The sequence below is a fragment of the Lissotriton vulgaris genome, chromosome 11, assembly GCF_964263255.1.
Source record: "Lissotriton vulgaris chromosome 11, aLisVul1.2, whole genome shotgun sequence".
Taxonomy (NCBI): Eukaryota; Metazoa; Chordata; class Amphibia; order Caudata; family Salamandridae; genus Lissotriton; species Lissotriton vulgaris.
Window position 1 is genome coordinate 487,469,003 of NC_141699.1, and position 21,848 is coordinate 487,490,850.

General features: G+C 43.0%; 1 protein-coding gene across 1 annotated transcript in view; it reads left to right on the forward strand.

Moving 5' to 3' along the window:
* Positions 1-21,848, forward strand: part of LOXL2 (lysyl oxidase like 2) — a 445,269-nt gene that overhangs the window by 376,357 nt on the left and 47,064 nt on the right. Inside the window, exon 10 of the mRNA XM_086943561.1 lies at positions 5,655-5,898. Within this exon, the coding sequence (XP_086799687.1) occupies positions 5,655-5,898 (244 nt within the window). The remainder of the gene's footprint in view (positions 1-5,654; positions 5,899-21,848) is intronic.

The window sequence follows — 21,848 nt, forward strand, 5'->3', positions numbered from 1 at the left end:
CTAGAGGAATCACAAAGGAAGGTATGTTACAAAATGGTAGGCAGTATACAAAAGCATAGTAACAGTCATGAGGACATTAATTACACGAAAAAAAGGAAGAGGGGAGATAAGAACACATAATTAAATAAAACTGGCTTGAGCAGAGTTCACCAGGTGTAGCGGTGCAGCTGGCTGTGGAGCGCAGGGAAACAGCATGGATCTAGGGGGTATGGGCGTAGGCATGATAAATAAGCCACAACAGAGTTGCAGGAAAGAGCCATTCCTGTGGAGAGGGGGGTATGAATGTCCTCAGTGTGAGAAGAATGTGTTGGATACTAGAACTTTTTACTTCTTTGCTGAAGGTGGATGTGGATGGGTTGCATCTGATCTCGGTAGGGAGAGAGTTCCAAATATATGGGGCAATTCCAGAGAAGGAATGGTTGTAGGTTTTTTTCTTGCTGAAATTTTGGCTTAAGCAATAAGGAGCTTGTACTTCTGTGTAATCTGTTTCCACCCAATAGATTCATTTTTTGGGTCAGGTAAGGAGTATTGTGATTCAGCGCTTTATTTTATTTATTTTTATTTTATATTCTTATAGAGCGCCAGATTAGACTCCCGAAGGGGTATCTCCGCGCTATTACTGTGCCACAAATTAGTGCTGTTACAAGAGAGTGATTTGTGTAGGGTAGCGAGGCCGGGAAGTGATTTATTTGTCAGAGAACAGATACGTTTTTAAGTTCTTCCGAAAACTCAGATGGCTGGAAATTGACCTGAGTTCTTGGGGTAAAGAATTCCAGAGTGTTGGGCCGGCATAAGCTAATGCACGGCCACCTTGTCTGGTCTTCTTTACTCTTGGTGTCTGCAGAAGCTGCTGTTGGCTGGAGCGCAAATGTCGTCCCGGGATATAGGGCTGGAAGATCTTAATCATATGTTTCGGGCCCTCTCCTATCATGCTCTTATGGATGGTGCATAAGATCTTAAAGTGGACTCGCTTCCTAACTGGGAGCCAGTGGAGTCTCATCAGCAGGGGACTGGAAGGGGTCCTGGCTGGAGCATTCAGGACAACCCTTGCTGCTGTGTTTTGGATTATTTGCAATTTACTGAGCTGCTCCTCGTTAGCTCCGAGGAGCAGCCCGTTGCAATAATCCACCCTACTGATGACCAGAGCCTGCACAAGCGTTTTCCTGTGATGGTCTGGTATTTATGCATCATACTTGCAATTCTGAGATGGATCCTAGCCTCATAAGGTAGCCATTTCAGAGTCTGGAGGTCAGGGTTGATGTGATCACTTTTATTTCCGGCGATGAGCCTAGCTGCCACATTCAAACTAGCTTTCAATGGTTCAAGTATGATTTTTGGGAGGCCAACAAGGGTGGTGCTACCATAATCTAATTTCGATAGCACAAGAGCTTTTACTGCTGTTTTGAGGTCTGCCCAGGGGAGGAAAAGCTTTAGTTTCCTTAGCGCATGCTTTTGAAGGTTGGCTCCTCTGGTGGCAGCATTGATGTGCTTTTGCATGGTGAGGGCATTGTCCAAGGTAATAGCCAGGGATTTGGCAGAGTCAATGATGTGTGGGGTACAATTCAAGGCAGTAAGTGTAGGAGCCAGTTCATGATACTAGGGGTGATGGCAGACGGTGAGATCAGTAAGGCTTCTGTTTTGAGGGCATTACGTTTGAGTTGGTTGGGAGTCAACCAATATTGCATTTTAATCAAAGTGTTATTGAGAATATTGATGTCTGAGGGAGAGGTGATTTCCATGTAGAGTTGAGTGTCATCTGCGTACATGTGGTAGGAGGACTGGGCGAGTTGGTGAGTTTCGGATAAGGGTTCCATGTATAGGTTAAACAATGTCTGGGCGAGAGTAGAACCTTGTGGGCTGCCAAGCGAATCTGGCGACTGATCCTAAAGAGCATGATTGATTAGGATCTGTTGCTATCTATTGTGAAGAAAAGAGAAGAACCATTTTAGCACAATACCGGAAAGACCCATCCTGTGTAATATTAGGCCTAAAAAGGTTTCATGATTGACCTTGTTGAACGCTGCTGACAGATCGAGTAGGATTAGAAGGCAGGATTCATTCTGATCAAGTGTGAGCGGGGCATCGTCAACAATGTGGACCATGGTAATTTTGGTACTGTGGCCTCGTCAGAATCCTGATTGGCATTGGTGGAGGAGTTGAAATTGCTCAACGTGATTGCTAAGCTTTAAGTGCACACATTTTTCTAGGAGTTTGGCTAAAGTTGGGATGTTGGAGATGGGGTGGTAGTTGTTGGTGTCAGACTGGCCCGAGCAGTTTTTTTTGTATAGGAGCAACCTGGCCACTTTTGACGCAGTTCAGTATGTATCTTTGTGTAAGGCTTTGATTATCTTAGTCCATAAAGGGAGTAGAAGTCGAGTGGACTAGTTTAGGAGTTTGGAGGGAAGGGGATCATTGAAGTGGTTGGAGCACTTCAGAGAGGTCAATAGTTTTAAGATGTAATTTTCCTAGAAGGTTATAAAGTCAAACCAAGAGGTGGTATTTTTTTATGAAAAAGAAGGGTTTCCTGGGCATTCTTCCTGATCAAAAGAGGTGGAGTGTTGGGAGGTTTTGCAAGGTAGAAGTTTTAAAGAGTTGTGCATATCGGTGGTGAATATTTTGGTTTTCTCAGCAAAGAAGAAGGCAAAGGATTCGCAGTTGGGTGGAGTTTCTTGTCTGAGGAAGGGGAGTTGCTATTTTGGTTCATCTAATTTTTAACAATTTCAAACAGTTTTTTTGGTCAGTCAATTGCTGTCTCATGTTGAATTTGGAAGAATGCAGCTTTGGTTTTCCTGATGTGCTTGTTGTAGGCACGCCATCTTTGTCGTAGAAATTTGAAGTTGGACAGAGAAGAGGAATGTCTCCATGCTATTTCTATCGTCGGTCCTCGTTCAGTAAACAGTTGATCCAGGGGTTTGATCTTTTTGACTGGATTCTCCTTAGTTGTTTGGCGGCAAGGGTGTCAATGATTTTTGTTATGGATTTGATGTAGTGCTTAGTGAGTCCATGAGGTCATGCATGCAGGGGGGGCAGGAAGTCCGTTGCTAAAAGCTGACATAGTGAGTGGGTTAATGTTGCAAGTCTCTCATGCCTAGTGCTTGGCTTTTACAGGTTGACCCTTAGTGATATTTGTTCTTTCTGAAATCACGAAGGTGATGCAGGGGTGGTCAGTCCATTCGTAAGGAAGGATGGTGGTGGTCAGTCCAGTCGTAAGGAAGGATGGATTGAATTTGAATGGAGTTCTCTTTGGTGATGATTAAATCTAAGGTGGCTCCTTTAATATGGGTCAGGTTGTTGCAGGCTTGGGAAAGGTTGAGATCCAGAAGGAAGGATTTAAAACTGTTCAAAAGAGTGTCTCTGGAATTGTTCCGATAGATGTTTAAGTCACCTGGGAAAATAGGAATGTTAAGTTCTTCAACATTAGAGAAGATAGTCTCCATGAACTGTTCAATGAATGATTGCTTTTCACTGGGAGGGTGGCAAAACATGTGAAGAGAAGTTGAGCTGTCAATGGTGGTGATGCTGATCCTAAGGTATTTGCAGGAGTCCAGTGACAGTGCTTAAGATTGTTTCATAGATAGTGTGGATCTGTATATACAGGCTAGGACCCTTCCCTGAATGGCCTGAATGGTCTAGTCAGATGATGTCATTTTTGAGGGGGACTAGTAAATCAAGGATCAGAGATGAGGATTTGTTGAGCCAGGTTTCAGTGAGTATAAGGATGTCAAGGTCAGAGTTGAGTATAAGATCGGCTGGTCCTGCCATGTGTTTCACAATGGATCGAGAGTTGAGTAACACACATTTAAGGGAAGTTATGTCAGTATTTGTAGCTGAATGTCAGATGGTTACTTGTGTGAGATTCAACTTATTTATATACCTGGTGCTGGGGAGGTATGTCCTGGAGGGTTAGTGATAATAGTCTAAATTGTTGTTGTAGGTATAGTGTGGACGGCTGGAGCATGGTTATAAGTGTCTAGGAGGGAGACTATATTGTTGTTCAATAGATGTCTGACTAGCCTATTGAGTGGTTTTGATTCCGTTTAGATCTCCAGCCAGGATGCATGTCCAGGTATAAGCAGAGATACGAGCAGAGTGGCATTTGGGAGTTAGAGTGTTCTGGAGGAGAGTCCTACGTGAGGTCCACTTGTGTTCAAGGTTGGAGGTGATGGGAGCCAGTTTAAGGATGTCAGCCGAAATCAGGTGCAGGTTGAATATTATAGTGTCAAGGTAGAAGATCCTAAGAGGCTCCTGGTTGGGGAAGGCACTGTGGAGTAGGGAAGTCGCTGAATCAGAGCATTTGAGGGAGCCAGCACTGTTAGGGTGCACAATCAGAGCCTTTGTAATAGATGGTTGATAGGGTGTGATGATTGTAGTGATCATGTTGAATGGAGTGTTTGTAACGGGGTCTGAAAAAAATAAGGGAAGTAGCGATGTCGGGATGAGGTTGTTGTGGGAAAGTGCCAGTTATGTTGTGGGAAAAGGGGGAGGTGTTGAGCTGCAGTGGTGCCTGTGGAAACTTGGGTGTCCGTCATGGAAGAGAGGTGGGAAGAGGCATAAGGAGGTGTGGGAGAGATGGGGTTGTCATATGGAGAGGAGTCAGAGGGGCGTTGCGAGGGGGTAGGCTGGGAGTGACCATGTCTAATTTGTTCTTGAGGAAAGAGAAGATGTTGACGACGAGTTCCAGATTGTGATCTGAGGTTTGAATGAGCACAGTGCCATTGTTGATGGAGATGGTGGCAGCTGCATTGGAAAACGTGGAGAGCTCTATAGTATGTTTATGGAACTGTGGGATTGTCTTGACGGTGGCGGTGTTGAGTGAAGAAGATAGGACTTTCCTCCATTGAGCACTTTGAGTGGTAGAGAAGATGAGGCCATTCAGTAGGGTGCCATTGTTGTAGCAGAAGTAGGGATCAATGATAAGCGTTTATTTGTTAAGTTTGAGAATTTTATGTTTGAGATTTCTCATGACTCTTTTGTTTAAGTTGGGAGGGTAGTTTATTAAATATGAGACATTTCCTCAGGGGATAGTAGGTCGTTCATCTTGTTGGTGAGGGAAGGATCCATGCTGGGTGCTGTCGGCATGGGGAGCTGGGGAGAGCAGATGAGGGCCTTTTCAATAGTGGTTCTCTTTTTAGGCACAGTAGTGAACACTGCTGAAAAGAGAGGCAAGGAGGATCCCAATCCGTATCTATACTCCAGCCTTTTTAGGATGGCTTTGAGGTCCCTTATCGAAGTCTAGATCCAGAAGGTGATGCTAGTAGGTGACATATTTAGTGGTAGCTTAAATGCAAGTATAGAGGAGCATAAAGGAATGAGATATACAAAATAAATGTACAAAACACATACAGATGAGACACTTCTCACGACAGGACAACAGCAAATGTGGAGTTTAAGATCAAAAAATGGGTTGGGGAATCATGTATGTCATGGTTCAACAGGAGTCTGATACCAGGGGGACTGGCATGAGGCTCATACAATTGGTGCCAAGTGTGTAGTTAAACTGAGCACCTGAAACCTTTTTGTACTTATGTTACCAGATTTGTGTCTCGTTACTGAGTGAATTGCAAACTACTTATTCTCCAGAAGCATCTGAATTGTGTGGACATCAGGCTCCTTTACTGATACCTTGTCTGTCTCTTTCTTTCCCTCTAATACAGCTGCGCCTGACCTTGTTCTCAATGCAGAGTTGGTTGAGCAGACAACTTATCTGGAGGACCGGCCCATGTTCATGCTGCTATGCGCCTTAGAGGAAGAGTGCCTGTCCTCTTCAGCTGCCACAACCAACCGCAATAGTGGGTACCGAAGACTTCTCCGTTTCAGCTCTCAGATCCACAACACTGGCCAAGCGGACTTCCGCCCCAAGAATGGGCGGCACGCCTGGATCTGGCATGAATGTCACAGGCAAGTCCCTTAATATGTTCCCCAAGTTTGCAATGCAGTAGTTTAGATTTAAAACCCTAACAAGCAGAATTTCTGTTTTCACAAATTTTACTTGAATAGTGTTTTTTAAATTCATATACAGGACCGATCACAAAGCTCACCAGGCACAGATAACCTACTATTGTCCTGCATTCCGCAACACTGTAAACTCTGTTTCAGTTGAGTTAGCTTTGCTTCCCTCTATAATTCACAAACATTTCGTATTTTTGTCTTTGATTTCAGGACACCAGTTTTTTTGGTTTTTTCATTTTATCACAATCTTCGACGTTGTGAGACAAAAATTAGCAATGATGATAATTCGTGCACAAGCACGAGAAATCTACTATTTCAGATGACAAACTGCAGCTGTAAACATCTGCAATTTCTACACATAATAATCCAATTTTGGGGTCGAGCTGGAGGTTGCATATAACATCTTTAACAAATGCACAGATATATTGTGTGGTAGAGTACGGCTTTTTAATACATGTATGGTAAACATCTCACAGGGTGTGGTTTGTACTGTCACATGTTACAGCCCTCTCTAATGCATTGTAACAGATACAGTTCAATTTACATGCTGTTATTTTTGCAGTTTAGTTTACTCACAGATTTCAATAATTTTAGCTGCCAAACACTTGCCTACTAAATAAGCGAAATCCAGATAAGGGTATTGTTATAGCATGAAGATTCAAGTGTACTCATGGGGAATTTTGAAGTGACCTTCGTCACACAGACACAGCATCTTTAATTGGCTCATACCCTTTAGGGTCATTGTAGGCTAACTTTTATTGGTACACAATGAGGAATGGGCCATTTTGCTTCATCCAAATAAAAAAAACAGAGCAACGGTTTTTCACCATTTGGTACGATTTGTTTGCCCTAGTGTTTGGAGTAGAGATACATCTGTTTTGATCCCAGGGTCTTTGCACATCTGCATACAGGCATCCATTTCTCAAACACATCTCAATACATCTATTCCTAGAATTATTGTACCTGTTTGTGTGTTTTTGTGTGTCCGATGTGTGTGCGTATACGCCCTTGTGTTCTTAGCAGCAAGAGATATCGCTCATAATTTGAATTTGCTCAGAAATCTTGAGTGTGTGTTTCTTTGTGTGTCTTTCCCACTTTGTTGGTCAGGAGTTGTTCTTGGTGTAGAGGATCCATGTTTATGTCAATTGTGTTGTAGTTCTAGAATATTGTTGACAAAATACCAACTGGCATAAATATAATGTCCTAAGTATCAGGTACACAATTATTGGTTCATTGGGGTTATTAACAGAAAATCTACACCTGGTAGGACAATAAGTGGAATTTCTATAAATGACCTTTTCAGACACAAATTCAATTACTGATCTAAGTCAACAGATCAACGCGCCCAAAGGTATATGCACATAGTTTGTGTGTTTTTTCTTCGACCTTTGTTTACTTTTTTCTCTTATTCCATCTCATTCTCTTTGGAGCAGAAAGTGCATGCATGAACATGTATTCTAGGTGTACTCAGGGTGAACGAAGAAGTTAAATAATCCTTTTAGTTTCACCCTGTACTGCTGATTTATGATTCATTTGCAGATTGTGAAGCTGAGTAGCTGTGTCCCCCAGTTCTTTATGATGATATATTAATATATATGTCAGAAGGGATCTTTATATGCATTATATGGTTATAGGACCCTTGAAGTTGCATTGACGCATCATTGTTCCTTGCCTACCGGGATGATCAATCTTTCTGATGTCTTCGGGCTGTAGTTGTTGCTGTTATTTTTGTATGTTAGTCGGGTCTGCTATGCTTAACCGCATCGCTGCGGGCGATATTTTCCTCCTGTGCTGGGCCCCTATGATAATGGGTGTGGTCATGACGGAACCATTCCGTCATCAGCTCAGCCCAACCATGACTGATGACGGAATGGTTCCGTCACCAGCACCGAAGGGGTTAGAGTGATGCTGTCTGTATAGTGGGCCTGAACAGCACAGAGAGACAGAGAGAGAGGGAGAGTGTGAGAGAGAAAAAACCCTGACAGAACCAGACAAACTGGAGTAAACAAAAAAGCGATGGTTAGAATGCATGAAATAATCTCGGCCACCGGTGTTTACCCGGGGTCACTTACCAGCCCATCAAGTTTTTGCCTACCATGCCACATCAGATTAGACCTGGCCATTTGCAAATCAGCCTTGGTACTGCTCCCATAGGAATAGTGTTTACCCTGAACTGCCAAACCAGGTCCTCTCTGAAGTGGAAGACGAGCAGTCCAAGATCGAAGAAATTCCATCTCTGGGAGGACTGGTATGGGGTGGGGGTGGCGGAGAGAGTCAGAGAGAGAGAGAGAGAGTGTCAGTGCCAGTGCGACTATATTGCACTGAGAAAGCAGACAGAGTAAGTGAGTTGAGAAGAGTTTCTGTTAATGAAGTCCAGTATTTCGTTTTCCTGCACAAATTTCCAAATTAGATGGATATAAGCAGTAGATTTTACAGGAAGATCTGATCTGATCTCATGAAATATTGTAATACTTCACGATCTGCCACAGTAACTTTTTTTATAGCTTTTTATTAAGCTTTATATTACAACATATAAAAAATTAAGTGCATAAAACTTCCATACAATTTTCCACGGACAGATATTTTAGATCCATCATAGTTATAGTCATTAAGACACTGAACCTGCGTTGCATGAAACATGTCAATGCACAGCTGTGACACAGCATTAAGACAAATTGCTTTTTGTTAACACAGGGTCGTCAGTAATGTAGGGGCCTCGTTAATCTGGAGGAATATATCAAAATAAATGATGGTGTTTTCTATAACTCTATGTCTTCCTGTAATTCTTCTTCAGCTCTAGTCGACTTCATTGTATATTTTCTGCTAGTGTCCACCCAATGACATTGGGGATCTATTGTTATCTCTCAGGGTTCCTAGTTCTCAACAAATGAATCGCTTTGCTAGTGACAGCGTGAAATGTACAGATCTCCTTTTGTCTGGAGTCCGAGCTGTATAGAGATCGACATAGATGCAGTAATAACCAGTGACACCATGTCAGTCCACCAATCTCTGAAGGAAAACACTGTCCTCCCCCTAATAATGTTCGTCCATGTGCCCTTTATGGCTAGTGCATCCCCATTGGCTGACCTACAGGTCGAGGAAACACATAACGGGGAAGGCACTTTCTTTACAGAGGTAACAAAAATGGCCTATGTTTTAGTTAAACCATTTTGAAGTTCACTCTCTTGGCCATATGCTTACACAAGTCTCAGGTTCAACTGCCTCAGCAATAATCAGACATCTTCTTAGTTTTAAGTTGCCCAACCCAGGTTCCATGGATCCAAAACACACTACCTTGAAAACTAACTCAGAGTTTTCCCAGGTGTCAGATACAAGTGTTCAGATTGACTCTGCCTGAATATGAATCAATGCAGAAACATCCTGTGAAAGAACATGATGTACTCCAGGCTCAACAGTGTTTTTTATTGAAAGCGCAGGCCTCTGTCTTGGCTCCAGTCCTTCCTACAGCTGTTTTACGAGTTATGCACAGAGTTTTCTAGCAGTGGTTGGTTTTCTTCCAACTCAGCCTTAACTCCCCGCTTGTGCTCATGAATCCTGTTTGAAGAATTGGTGAGGGTCATGACTCATTTTACTGACCAAGGATCAGAATGCTAATTCCACGGGTTGTAATATCCACAGACGACACATTCTGTCTGGGGGAGGCGGGGAGGGCGGTCAGCTTTGATTGATGTGTGTCTGGTTCTTTCTCAGTGGTGCAGAACTACACTTAGGGCTATGTAGCCTAGAAGGCTCGGCGAGAGTGGGGCTGTCTCTTCTGTATTGTTCCACAAAGACATTCTTTCAGCACCTCACCAGTAAATATAAACCAATTGTGTGAATTATTTGAAATTATTGGGTTTCTCTAGAATTCAGAAAAGATTACCAGGTGTACTCATTTAGAGCTGTAAGTGCATACTCCCTAACCACTTTGTAAAGTCTATTTTCTGATCAGCAGATATTACATGTTTTTATTTCTTTTTATTTTGTATTTATTATTGCTCTGATTCGTTTTAACTTATGCCAACACTAAATAAAATGACCCCACATTAAATATTGAGTACATATTTGCTCAAGCGAACATCTCCAAGCATGTGAAAATGCAGCTGCCTACTCTTATCTTCGCTCTTTTCACCAGTGGGAAAATACTTTTCTCTCTTTTCACCATTGGGGAAATATTTGTCCCTATGGCTTAGCCCTTCCCCAAACCCTAACCAAATTTGATGGTGTTCCTTTCTCATTCCAACCCGTAGAACAGACTTATCCTGCCCAAATGATTCTAGGGTGGGAATGGCCTGAGAAAAAGTTTATGAATACCAAGATGCTTGTGAATATGAGGCTCCGCAGAAACTTCTCAGGGACACAGACTCCTAGCTCCGACAGAAAAGTCACCCCTCATCAAAGTAGATCTATATGTCAAATGTAAGTGCGGAGTTCATTGTTAGTTAGAAATATGTGCACATTCTTTTAGTCAAATGAAATGTAATTAAAGCTAATTTCGCAAAGATCACACTTAGATTCAATTAAATTTTGCATCAGTTTTTTATTTCCTCTTCACTTACATCTTCATGGGAACGCCTGCTACGGCGAGTTACCTCAACACCACACATAAACCATGGCCCAGTAAATCGTCAAAATATAAATTTCCATCTTAGTCTCTGCACTCAAATAGGATCTCAGCGATGACTGAAAACATGGATGAAATAACAATATCTTCTGTCAGTGCATGTGACTTTAGTCACTCTGAATGGGAAATGTAATGCTCGTACCTACTGAGATTCTGGAATGGTCATTTCAGCCTGCTAACCTTGAAAAAATGTGTGAAGTGGAGTGATCCCAGAGAGTGGATAGGTGTTTGAAGAAGGGGGTGTTGCATTGAACCCGGCAAAGTCTAAGCAGCCATTAGTGCCCTCTCCAAAAAGTGCAAAGGCTTTTGCAATCTCCTCCCATACCCTTAAGAGGTTGAAAAACCTTGTCCTGCAACCATGCAGAGGCCCTCCCAAACCATGCTGGGAATCTACTCTGTTTAGGGGTCTCCAGCTTGCCTTGTGTTCACCATGTAATATCACCTCTTCACCATGTGTAAGGTGGCAGGTCTTCTAATGTAAAGTAAACAGCACTCAAAGACGCCATGAACTTCGAATGTTGAGGGACTGCTCAATGTTAATTCACACTTTGCTAAATTGACCGTGTCATGCATTACACCACATAAGCTATTACTGATGAAAATTACATGATTTGGTAATGCTTGCCTGTCAGTAATACTTTATCAGGAAGTTACAGTTACCAGCACAGGAAATCCATTACTTCATCAATTCTTTTTTTAACACTGTACTATTTTTAGAAGTTAGATCCTATGAAGTAAAATGGCAAGGTCCCACACTGTTTAATGGGAAGTCCTTTCCCCTAAACACTGCATTTAGGGTTGAGACTGCCTTATGTTGCCTATTTTCTTTTTTGTCTGTGTTCTATGCAATATATATTTAATCAATTAATGCTTGCAAAGTTCATAATGGTCAGCCGCCAATGTACACCTACAGATCCTCCAAAATAACACACTTTCTCGTTGCTTGAGAGATCTAGTCTCACTGCTTCACCGTCAATCACGAGGGGGCTTTATTTCCCACCAGAGTGCCCTCTTAAGGTTGGGTTGCTATGTTACACGTGAAGCATCGCAGACGGGCGTTGTTATAACTGGAATAGCCAGCCATTGCTGGAGCTTCACACTGGCAATTGCTGTGGGCTGTCACTGACTGCTCAAAGTGCAGGTCTCGCATTGCCAGTCATCGCAGGCAGTTGCTGTTTGCGTAAAGAGCAGATCCAGCGGGGGCTTTGTTTTTGCTTCCTTCACAGTTTGTCGATCCTTGGCACAAAGAGCTCACATTGTGGTCTTGAGGAGCCCAAATATCAAGATTTTTTACTTTTCTGGAGGAGGTGTTCACAGTAATGCCAGCCAGGGGTTCAAGGCCTTAAAGATCCAGATCTAGATCTAAAGATCTTGACTCAATCTAACAGAGGCCAGCAGCAGGGCTTAGGCTGGTCCAATTGGTGCCAGTCAACTGGGCAGTTGCAAGGATGCCTCTGATTGTTGTGTACCTGTAGCTAACAAGGCGTGCGGTGCCTGTTCTAGAAAATGATAGCGTCACAACTTATAGGACCTATTTATCTGTATTCTTTCTAAGAAACTGATATATTAGGAGATACAGTGATTATCACAAAATCACTTACTTTGCACATGTAAATAATGATGCAAGCTTAAAGGTTTCAAGTCTCACAATCGACACTCTAACTACTTAACCACACAAACTACCCCATGCACTGCTGATGATTATACTACTGAATGTCAAGACTATGAATATTGTGCTGCAAGAATATTGTTAACAAAATATCAAAGACCAAAATAACGAAAGATAAGTGCATATACCGGACATATAGATTTACTATTCCTAACTCCGTGTCTAAGTACGTAGAAGATAAATAGATATATAGTCAGGGTCATATCTCTGGAGGTAGATATAGACAACCTATACTTACTTTTTGAGATTTTGGATTCAATTTTTTGTCCTCAATATTTGTATACCTCGATATTCTATCTTCGATATTCAGGGGGCATACACAGGCCCTGCCCGTGCAGGGTGTTATACCGGGGCGGTGACGTCAGGCGGGGGAGGAGCAGGGTGGGGGTTTTTAAAATGCGGGATATGGACCATTACAGGTAAGTCAAGAAAAAAATGAATAAAACGAATTTCGTTGCCCGCGCTGCATCGCCAAATGTGATGCAGCGTAGGCAACAAAATTAGTTTTATTATTTTTTTCGTTACTTACCTGTAACAGTCCATATCCTGCATTTTACAACCCCCCACCGTGCCCCTCCCCCGCCTGACGTCACCGCCCGGTATAACGCCCTGCACGGGCCGGGCCTGGGCTTACATACCACTACCGCTATATCACATCTCTGCGAATGAACCAGATGATGTCATAAAAACTTTATTTTGCTCTCCCAATCACTGCTGTAGCCCGTACTGTCCCTATTCCTATCTTTCTACACAGTACAGAGCAAAAGATTGTTTTTGCAAACATCAATCACCAGAGATTTCTATCAGAAGGAATAAGAACACATTCCTTTTCAGAACCGTGACTCAGTAAACACACCACACTATAAACTCCTATTTCAGCCATGCAAAATTTGTAGGAATTACCCAAGACCTAATATTTTTGGGATGGAGCCAGGCAGATCTGCCAACTTCAAAGTAAATAATTTGGCTGCCACAAAAGGCCTCCTTTTCAGCTCTGTAGCTCCGTCCTTTCCTATGTACTCCCGGTCGTTGACTGTATTTAAAGGAAACATCGCAACACTGAGGAACAAGAGGCCCAATGGAAGCCTGATGGAACACCAAGAACCTCTGGCAGTATTTTTAGGCTGGGCGGTTCGCAAACACACTATTTCCTTATGGAAAATATGCAGGTTTTGCTTTCTTAAGCAATTTTATTGAAATAAATGCATGCCTTCCTGCTGCTGGCTGATTCTGCCCATCTGGCTGTGAAACCATACAGTCTAGCAAGGCCACAAAAGACAGCCTGTCTCAAGGACTCTGCCACATTCTCTTTTACAGTCTTCTTCTCTGGCATACTGATTACAGTGCTTGAGGACTGCCCCACCTTACAAGTGAATGGGTGCCTCTTTGATTCAGCCTAGAACATGCTTAACTGTGCCCATTCTCTGGTCTCTCCAACCTGATCTTTTCATCTACGCCCTTCTAAATATCTTGACAGTGGTATACATCAGATGCTGTGTTGGACGGTGGGGTGTACTTGAAAGAAAATACTGAAGGGAGCATTTTGAGATGCAACTTTCCATGTTAATTTAATTTAATTTTCAGTAGCTTAATTGATTCAGCTTCATTGGTCTAGGTAGCTGCAGAATTTGATTGCAAATAAAATGCACCCCAGTAAGATGAGCTAAAACTGACCTTAATAAAACTGACCTTATCATTCCTAGAGAAAGAACTCTGTGATGGACTCACACTCACTATACAAGGTCAGCTCTAGGGAGCACTCTGCTTGGTGCACACGAACACAAGATTGCTGTCTTTGATTCCAAAGAATCATTGAGTTTCAGCTCGACCTAGCCTGCTGTCCAACATCTTGCCGCAATAAGCTCTCCGTCCTTTTGCCACCCCTCATCCACCATGTATTCATCTGGTAAAACTACTCTAAAACTGCCTTATACCACCATGTGGGTGTAGCAGAATCATGATTTATGTTTGGCCTGATTCACAAACTGCACTTTGAAGTACTTTTTGGAGTACTACAAAATGTATACTATAAAATGTACATTTTGCCTATATTTGTGTGCAGAGTTCTGTGCCCCTACTGCAGAGTCTCTTCACATGTAAGTAGGATTTAATAGCGAATGTGGAAGGAACACAGGGGAGTGGGAGGGAAAAGGGACCGACTTACTCCTAAAGGGGATGTATTAGGGAGAAATAAGGTGGTTTAGGGAGCGTTAGGGAGGGACATTACCCTCACACAAGAGTAAGCCAAATGCGTTATTCTGCGCATGGAGACATGTAATTTACTCTTTTATTATAGACTGTGCACTCAAGTAATAGTGTCTGTAATAGTGTCCCGACCTTTAAAATCCTTGGTAATGCGTCTTATATTCTATATATGTCTGAGCAGGTTTAATTTCCTCTCTAAATACTTTTTCAGTGGGTGGGATCCTTTCTATCGACCGCAGTCATCTTTGCCGCTAGTTTCCACTGGGACAAGAAGCAGGCAGATTCCCATCATTTTTTAAAGCCCCATGTAAACTAAACGATCAGGGATGGAGATTAAAGTGGGATAAGGTCATTCCTGCGGGTTTTATTTCCGAGTTAGCTGTGTCTTTCCGATCTGAACTCCAGATCTGCCTGGATGAAGAGGCCCCCCAGAAGACCATCTTAAGGGCTTTTGATACGGTATGTGCCCATGTTAACTCTGCCCTTACTAAACCAGGGCAGTCAGGCTTTTCAGCCCCTAGTCGGTGGTTTGACAAGAACTGCACTATGGCACGCAAGACATGTGTCAGCCATGTAAAAAAAAAAACACCTGAGATAACTGCGAGGTGAAAGAGTGTAGAGCTAAATATAGAGCAGCCTTAAAACATAGGAAGCTTGAACTAAAGGGAGAAGTATGGGAAGAACTTCTGACGGCTAGTTTATTTATTTATTTAAGAGGTTTTATATAGCGCTAGCCAGACCCGAAGGTATCGGAGCGCTTTACAACATGTAGGAGAAAAATCACATAAAAGAGACAAAAAAGTAAACATAAGTGTTCAAAAGTTCCAGTGTGCTGTGCGTCCGAGGGGCTCCGAGAGATGGCACCATGTGCTGGACGGTGGTCAATCACCTTTTTTTTTTAAAGAGGACCTGTTATCTGATCAGACAGCTTTAGTCTTGGCCCATGCTTGGGCGAATCGCTTTTCTGCCTTATACCACGGGGAGGACTCAGAATCCCCAACTGTGCTCATAGAACAAGGAGACAAGTTGTTGCTTCACTGGGATGAGTTAAGAGATGCAATTGTTTGCCTTCCTGCGAGCAAGGCCCTGGGCGCAAATAGGGTGCTGTGGGACCTGTTTAACCACATGCGTGCGGGGTTATTTTTGCGCTGCGCGGCTTTTTTCCAAAAGCGGCGTTACATGACGAGCTCAGCTCGTCATCCGCACACGACCACCGTGGCTGATGACGAGCTGAGCTCGTCATCAGCATCGAAGGGGTTAACTGTGTGTTGATATTACATATTGCTGTAGGAGGGGTTTAAACCTGTGCACGAAAAAAAAAGCTAACTGTGAAATAGTCCTTTTTCGGCTTTTATTTAGTAGTTTTGTGCCCCTTCATACTTGAAGTCACATAATTTTTTAAAGGTTGAGTTGATTACATGAAAAAGTTAAGAGGGACCTGTGCCTTCTTGGCTGTGTTTGTGGTCTGTCAACATTACCAAAGACAAATGCAGAAGAGCGTTAACCACTGCTGTCAACACCTTCTGCAGACACAGAAGGAGCAAGGAAATACAGCTGACTCCGTAAACGTTTTCGAGTTCCATATTTAGGTCCTGTTACTTCGCTCTTATTGGTGGAGCATCAGTGTAAAGGATGAATATGTGGCACAGCTGCCATAGCCATATCTAAGGCAGAGCAATCACTGCTGCGGCAGGTGCGGTGTCCGAGGGACTTGCATTCCAATTCAGGCTGTCTTTTACTACTCAGCCGGAGGCAGAGGGACCAATTTTTTCAATGCTTGTGTCATAGCCCAGGGCACCCTTGTTACTCCACAGCATCCAAATGACAAAGGAATGTAATTCTTCCTGTTGCCCTATCCTGCTTCCTTTGACTGGCATTTGTGTTGTGATATTAATGCGCGCAGTCCCTAAATCATTGGCTTGTAGGTCCTGCGTTTGAGTGTAAACACAACACAGAGAGGTATTAATTACCATAAAACCAAACAACATCTTGTTTTATGATGGTCTTGGGTCTACCAAGAGCTTTACAATTCATCATCAAATATTACAGACAAGGTATATTGGACATATTATCCAGTTACAGTTAATTCCAAATGACTAGCATGTTGAGGCTTAATTCCTTCTTAAGCCAAACTGCACACCATAATAGAAGGGGTCTCAGATCAATCAAATCTATGATATAGCTCTTGCCAATCTCTTTGTGTATAATCTCAGAAGGCATGCACTGCCCTACACCTCAGAGGCCCCTCAAAAATGGATTCTCTGCTAAACGAACACAGCCCAAATCTCACAGCCAAAAGTGGATATTGCAATACACTTAGCTTTATAAACATCAAGCAAGATTATCTTTGGCTTCAGGTCCAGACGGGAAGAAAAGCCATTTACACTGGTGATAGCCCTCTTGAGGCTCCCAGTGTTTTTTTTTAATAAGGGTTGCCAACTGAGACCTCAGTCTATTAAAATCCCTAGAGAAGTTAAATTAGCCACCTTGCTTAAAACCTGCCCCTGCACACAAAAGGTAGAGTTGTTGGTGTTGTTAGGTCCCAGAACCATAGCGTGAGATTTTGAAAAATATATAAGTAGGTCCACACTGTCCGTAAAACCAGTAAAAAGGTCTAACAGCCGCTGAAGACTTCTAGCAGTACGTTCAGTAAAAAAGGAACTGTGTCCATATAAAAGAGCTGGGAGCAGTCTCCCCACAGCCCTTGGGACGTCTAGACCCTAATCAGAAAGCATCCCCTATAGGCGGTTAATGTACATAATATAAAGGAAGGTTGCCAAAGTACAGCCCTGTCAGACACCCCTCTTTAAATTAAAGTGTTTTGGGCATTCCCCATTGACAGAACCCGCCAGACCATAGTGCAGTTCCTTCAATAAACCAACTGGTGAGTGTTCCACCTCCATGCACCCAAGCTCTGCCCAGAGCTTGTCTCTGTTTACCTTGTCAAAGGCAGAGCTGTGGTACATGAAGGCAAGGAGTATAGATCCCCTTTTGGCCCCGGTATATTTAGTTATTAAAAGCTGTAAATTAAGATGTTGCTCTACAGTGCCGCTGCCAGACCCAAACCCATATTGCAGGTCAGACACTATGTTGTGGTCATCTGCCCAAAGAGTTAGTCTCTGCAAAATAACCCGTCCAATGATTTTCACCTCAATGTCAATTAACGAGATAGGTCTCTAAGAAGCAGGGTCATTCATGTCCCCCTTCTTGAATACAGGTACTATCACAGAATGATGACATGCCTCAGGAAAGGAGCAACTGATGGCAGCATTGGTGTGAAGGGTAAAAGGAGGAGCTCATAAATCCACTAGGAACTTAACCCCTTCGCTGCTGATGACGAGCTGAGCTCGTCATCAGCTACGGCGCTCGTATGCTTATGACGACCTGAGCGGGTTTTAGAAATCTTCAGCACACCGCGGTAAATCGTACCGCGGTTAAGGTGTTAATGCTAGTGCTTAATTTCTGTGGGTGGTTTTTAGTTTGGAGACATTGACGCTCACTTTTTGGGTCCGCACTATGGGGCATATTTAAAAGAAAGTGGCAAAGCGCTGGTTAGCTCCAAAATTGCTAACGTCGTGCTCCATCAATTTAGAAACTCTGGGATGGGCCGTATTTACAATATTACGGCACACACTTGTGTTCCTCACTGAGCTGGTGCTAAATTCATTTGCTTAGCACCAATGCAGTCACCCAAGGGTGCCTCCGTTGAGGGAATGATTGTTTATGTGTAGTTAGGTGTCACTTTCTGCACATAAACAATACAGAATGGCGATTTACAACTCCTATGTGTCCTGCACTGTTCAGCTCACATAGAAGTTGCAAATCGTCATTTTTCATATGGTTGTTTATGTCCAAAAAGGGACACCTTCCAGCACATAAGCAATCATTCATGGCAGTTTGCTGTTTCTATATGTGCTGCACAATACAGTACACATAGAAACAGCAAAAATGAGGAGAAATAAAGCATTTCACCTCATTTTGCCATGTTAATACAGGGTTTTCCTTGATCTTAATTTTGGCGCTGCCTCCTATTTACGCCAACCTTGTAAATAGGGGCAGCATCAAAATCAATGGGTGTTACAGTGGAATGCCCACCGCAACACGCATTGCACCCCTCCCTTTCTTGCTAAGTTGAGCATGAAAAGGGAACTTTTTTACAAGGCGGTGTTAAGCCACGTTTAGTGGATTAAAGCCAGCATGTAAATAAGGTGAAGTTCCTATCGCCACAGGCACTTCGCAAAAAGTGGCATTCCTCTGACGATAGAGGCCTGTAAATATGACCCTAATTTTTATCATCACACTCAACACCGCCAGGCGCACCAGATTCACTGATGACTAGGTGCCCGCCAAGGCCAGTCCAGCCCTGACAACAAGACCTCCAGTAATCATTTACATTTCCAAATGGAAAATGATGTTTTTTAAAGCAGCCTATTTCGATATAAGGGACAGATGCTGCATTAGAAAATTTTTTCCCATACGAGATGACATTAGGGAAGCAGGCAGTAGGGCTCTAGGGCAGGGGCGGTGGGTGACATTTCAAAGTGGTGGGGCGCAAAGTGATTTGCATACAGCACCGTAGCGAGCGAGCGCAGCGAGCGAGCCCGAACTCCAAAAGGGGGGTTTGGGGGGATAATCCCCCCCCAAGAAAATTTTGAAAAAAAGAAGAAAAATCATGCATTTTCAAGCAAATTTGAGAAAGCAGGAAGGTTAATAAAGCAATTGTGAAAGTGCAGTTATTACATTAATAGATGGTATAACATAGGTAGCTGCTTATTCAGTATAACCACAGAGCTTCATACATTTCGTCCTATTACGCTGAGGTGCTGAATTCAGACTATAAGACTTTCATGAAAATCTCAGCTCTAAGAGTAGAAGAAGTTGCACAGCAGTTGGGAGACAGCCTTCACAAAGCATTAGGAAAATGAGAGGCAATTACTTGAAAGCAAACTGAAAGCAATGCATCAAGTAGTAACTTAAAGCAATGCATCCAGCAAAACAGTGCATGCAGTCAACCATACAAAAGTAAACTAAAGCAAGTGTGAACCTGTGAACCTTCACTTTGAAAGCAGGGTGCTAGTCAACAGGCCAGTCACATACATTTAAACTGAAGAAGAGTACACTTCAGCATGCAGGCACCAACATAAAAGCACCAAGCAAGTCAAACAGTTTAATCAAAGAAAAATTAAAGCAATACATCCAGCAAACTAGACAGTGACTCAAAAAGTAAACTGAAGCAAGTGCACACTGAAAGGAATGCGCAGTCGTAAGTCAGACATTCACATAAAAGCAACTTACCAAGACACCCAATCAATTACATGGGAAAAACTTAAGCCAATGCACCCAGAAAACCAGACCAGCACACCAAAGCATCCCACCCCAGATTGGATGGCTCTTAGGGTCACCCCTCAGTTGTTTGGCAGGGTTGAGCACCCCCCAGTTTTATGCCCTCTGCGTCTGAAGGGGAGACAGGCAAAAGGGGTCATAATGGGACATCTGGCACAGCCACTTTGTAATCGAGGTCACCCACCCAGCTCAAGACTGAGTTACAGGCTGATCTTAAATCTTTAAATAACCACTAGGGTCTCTAGCTAGTTGGTTCTTGAGCCAAAAGAGTCCCCAGCTCACTGGGAGTCTTTACATCGCGCCTGAGATGACATGACAATGTCCCTTAATCCGGAGCAACTGTCGGGACTGGTCTGGGTCTGGATCTGGATCTGACTTGGTACGAGCAGGATACAAAAAGTAACGGGTAGGTGGCCTATGAGCTGTGTTAAATCACTCGTTAAATTTTAGGCAAAATGTTTAGTTTGACTTTTAAGGTGGACGGATTTCATGAGTACACTTCTGAAAAGCTTGATCAAAAGTCCTATTGCCCTTCAAGAATCTAGTCTTAGCCTTGATCAGAAGCCCCTTCCTGAAGGTTCTGGATTACATCACCCAAAGAATTTACCAAGGCAATCCAGGAGTGATATTAGGTAATAATTCACATGATCAAAGACAACACCTTTATTGCATCTTGAGACAAATTTCCCATCTTTTAAAAGTGTCCTATCAGCACTGAACTATCTACTGGCTCTCATACAACAGACTAGCATCAATGGTGTCAGGCCTTGACGCAAGGACTAGCAGTCTGTCATTCTGCAGTGAAGCTTTGCGAGATGCAATTTCACAGCTCCACACCTTTCTTTAGCACTGCCATCGGCTATCCACTCTGCAAGCACCAGCAGATGCTCATGTTCCTGCATTCCCTGCTAGACAGTCGGCATCTTACCTATGGGAGATGGGATTGCTCATAAGCATCAACAGGATGTTCAATCCTCTTGGGCCCATGCCTCACTTCACTTTTGTGAGTTAGAGATGGACTCTATTTGGGATCTCCCCTGGGTTCCTCTAGGGCTGCACCAAGCTCGGCACCAACCCAAGTGTGTCCAGAGGCCTATTAAATATTCACAAACATATATGTCCATGATCCATGAGTGCAGACTAGGAACAATTGTAAAACAATTGAAGATCCATTGTGGAGTTCAAATTTGAGTTATTGTGCCCTGGCTGGGCTCACAGTTTTAAAATTACTGCAATGACAAGTGGCAGGGAAATGTGATTTGACATGTAGGAAATCTACTTCCATATACCAGCAACGTCACTCCTAACTGTTTTAAGTCCACAGGCATGGGGACCCAATATATAAATACTAGATATATTAAATATCAAGGAAACATTTGTCCCCACAGTCAACAGCTACACAAGGCCTTTTGCCACGCTGTAGTCAAAAACAAATGTTTCATTACCAAGCCCCACTGTAAATTAACACTTAATGGCATAACAAATCCCACAATAAAACGAATAGAGAAATACTTCAAAGTTCTTTTTTACCGCTTATTAATTTTCAATTCATTGAAGAAAGTACATTTTTGTAAGTATAGTGGAACTCAAAATGTGAAAAACTGTACTTTATGCTGGCTGTCAAGGAACAAACTGGATTTTGTCAATCGCGACCACATAACAGGGAGGAATTATCTAGAGTGCGATTAAACAAATGGAAACACTGCTACAACATCTACTTTTTGAACTGTAGATCCCAGTGGGGTTCTCATGCAATGAAATCGGTTCATACAGTCGACTAAGACTTTCCGGTTGTACCAGCTGGAGGGGAAAGCAGGTTTATCACAGAGGCAGGGTACCTCATTTCATCAGAGTTGTGTAAGGAAACCCAAGGCTTTTGCAGAGCTCCCATAGGTACACAAAATGCAGAAGGCCTCCCTTCTCTGAAGGAGGTCCAGCTTACAACTTAAGACCAGCCAATGGATGATCTGGAGAGATGGAGAGAGACCCAGTGCCTGGAAGCCTGTCCTAAAGATCCAAGGGCTGTATGAAACACCACAAGTGACTTTCCCACTAAAA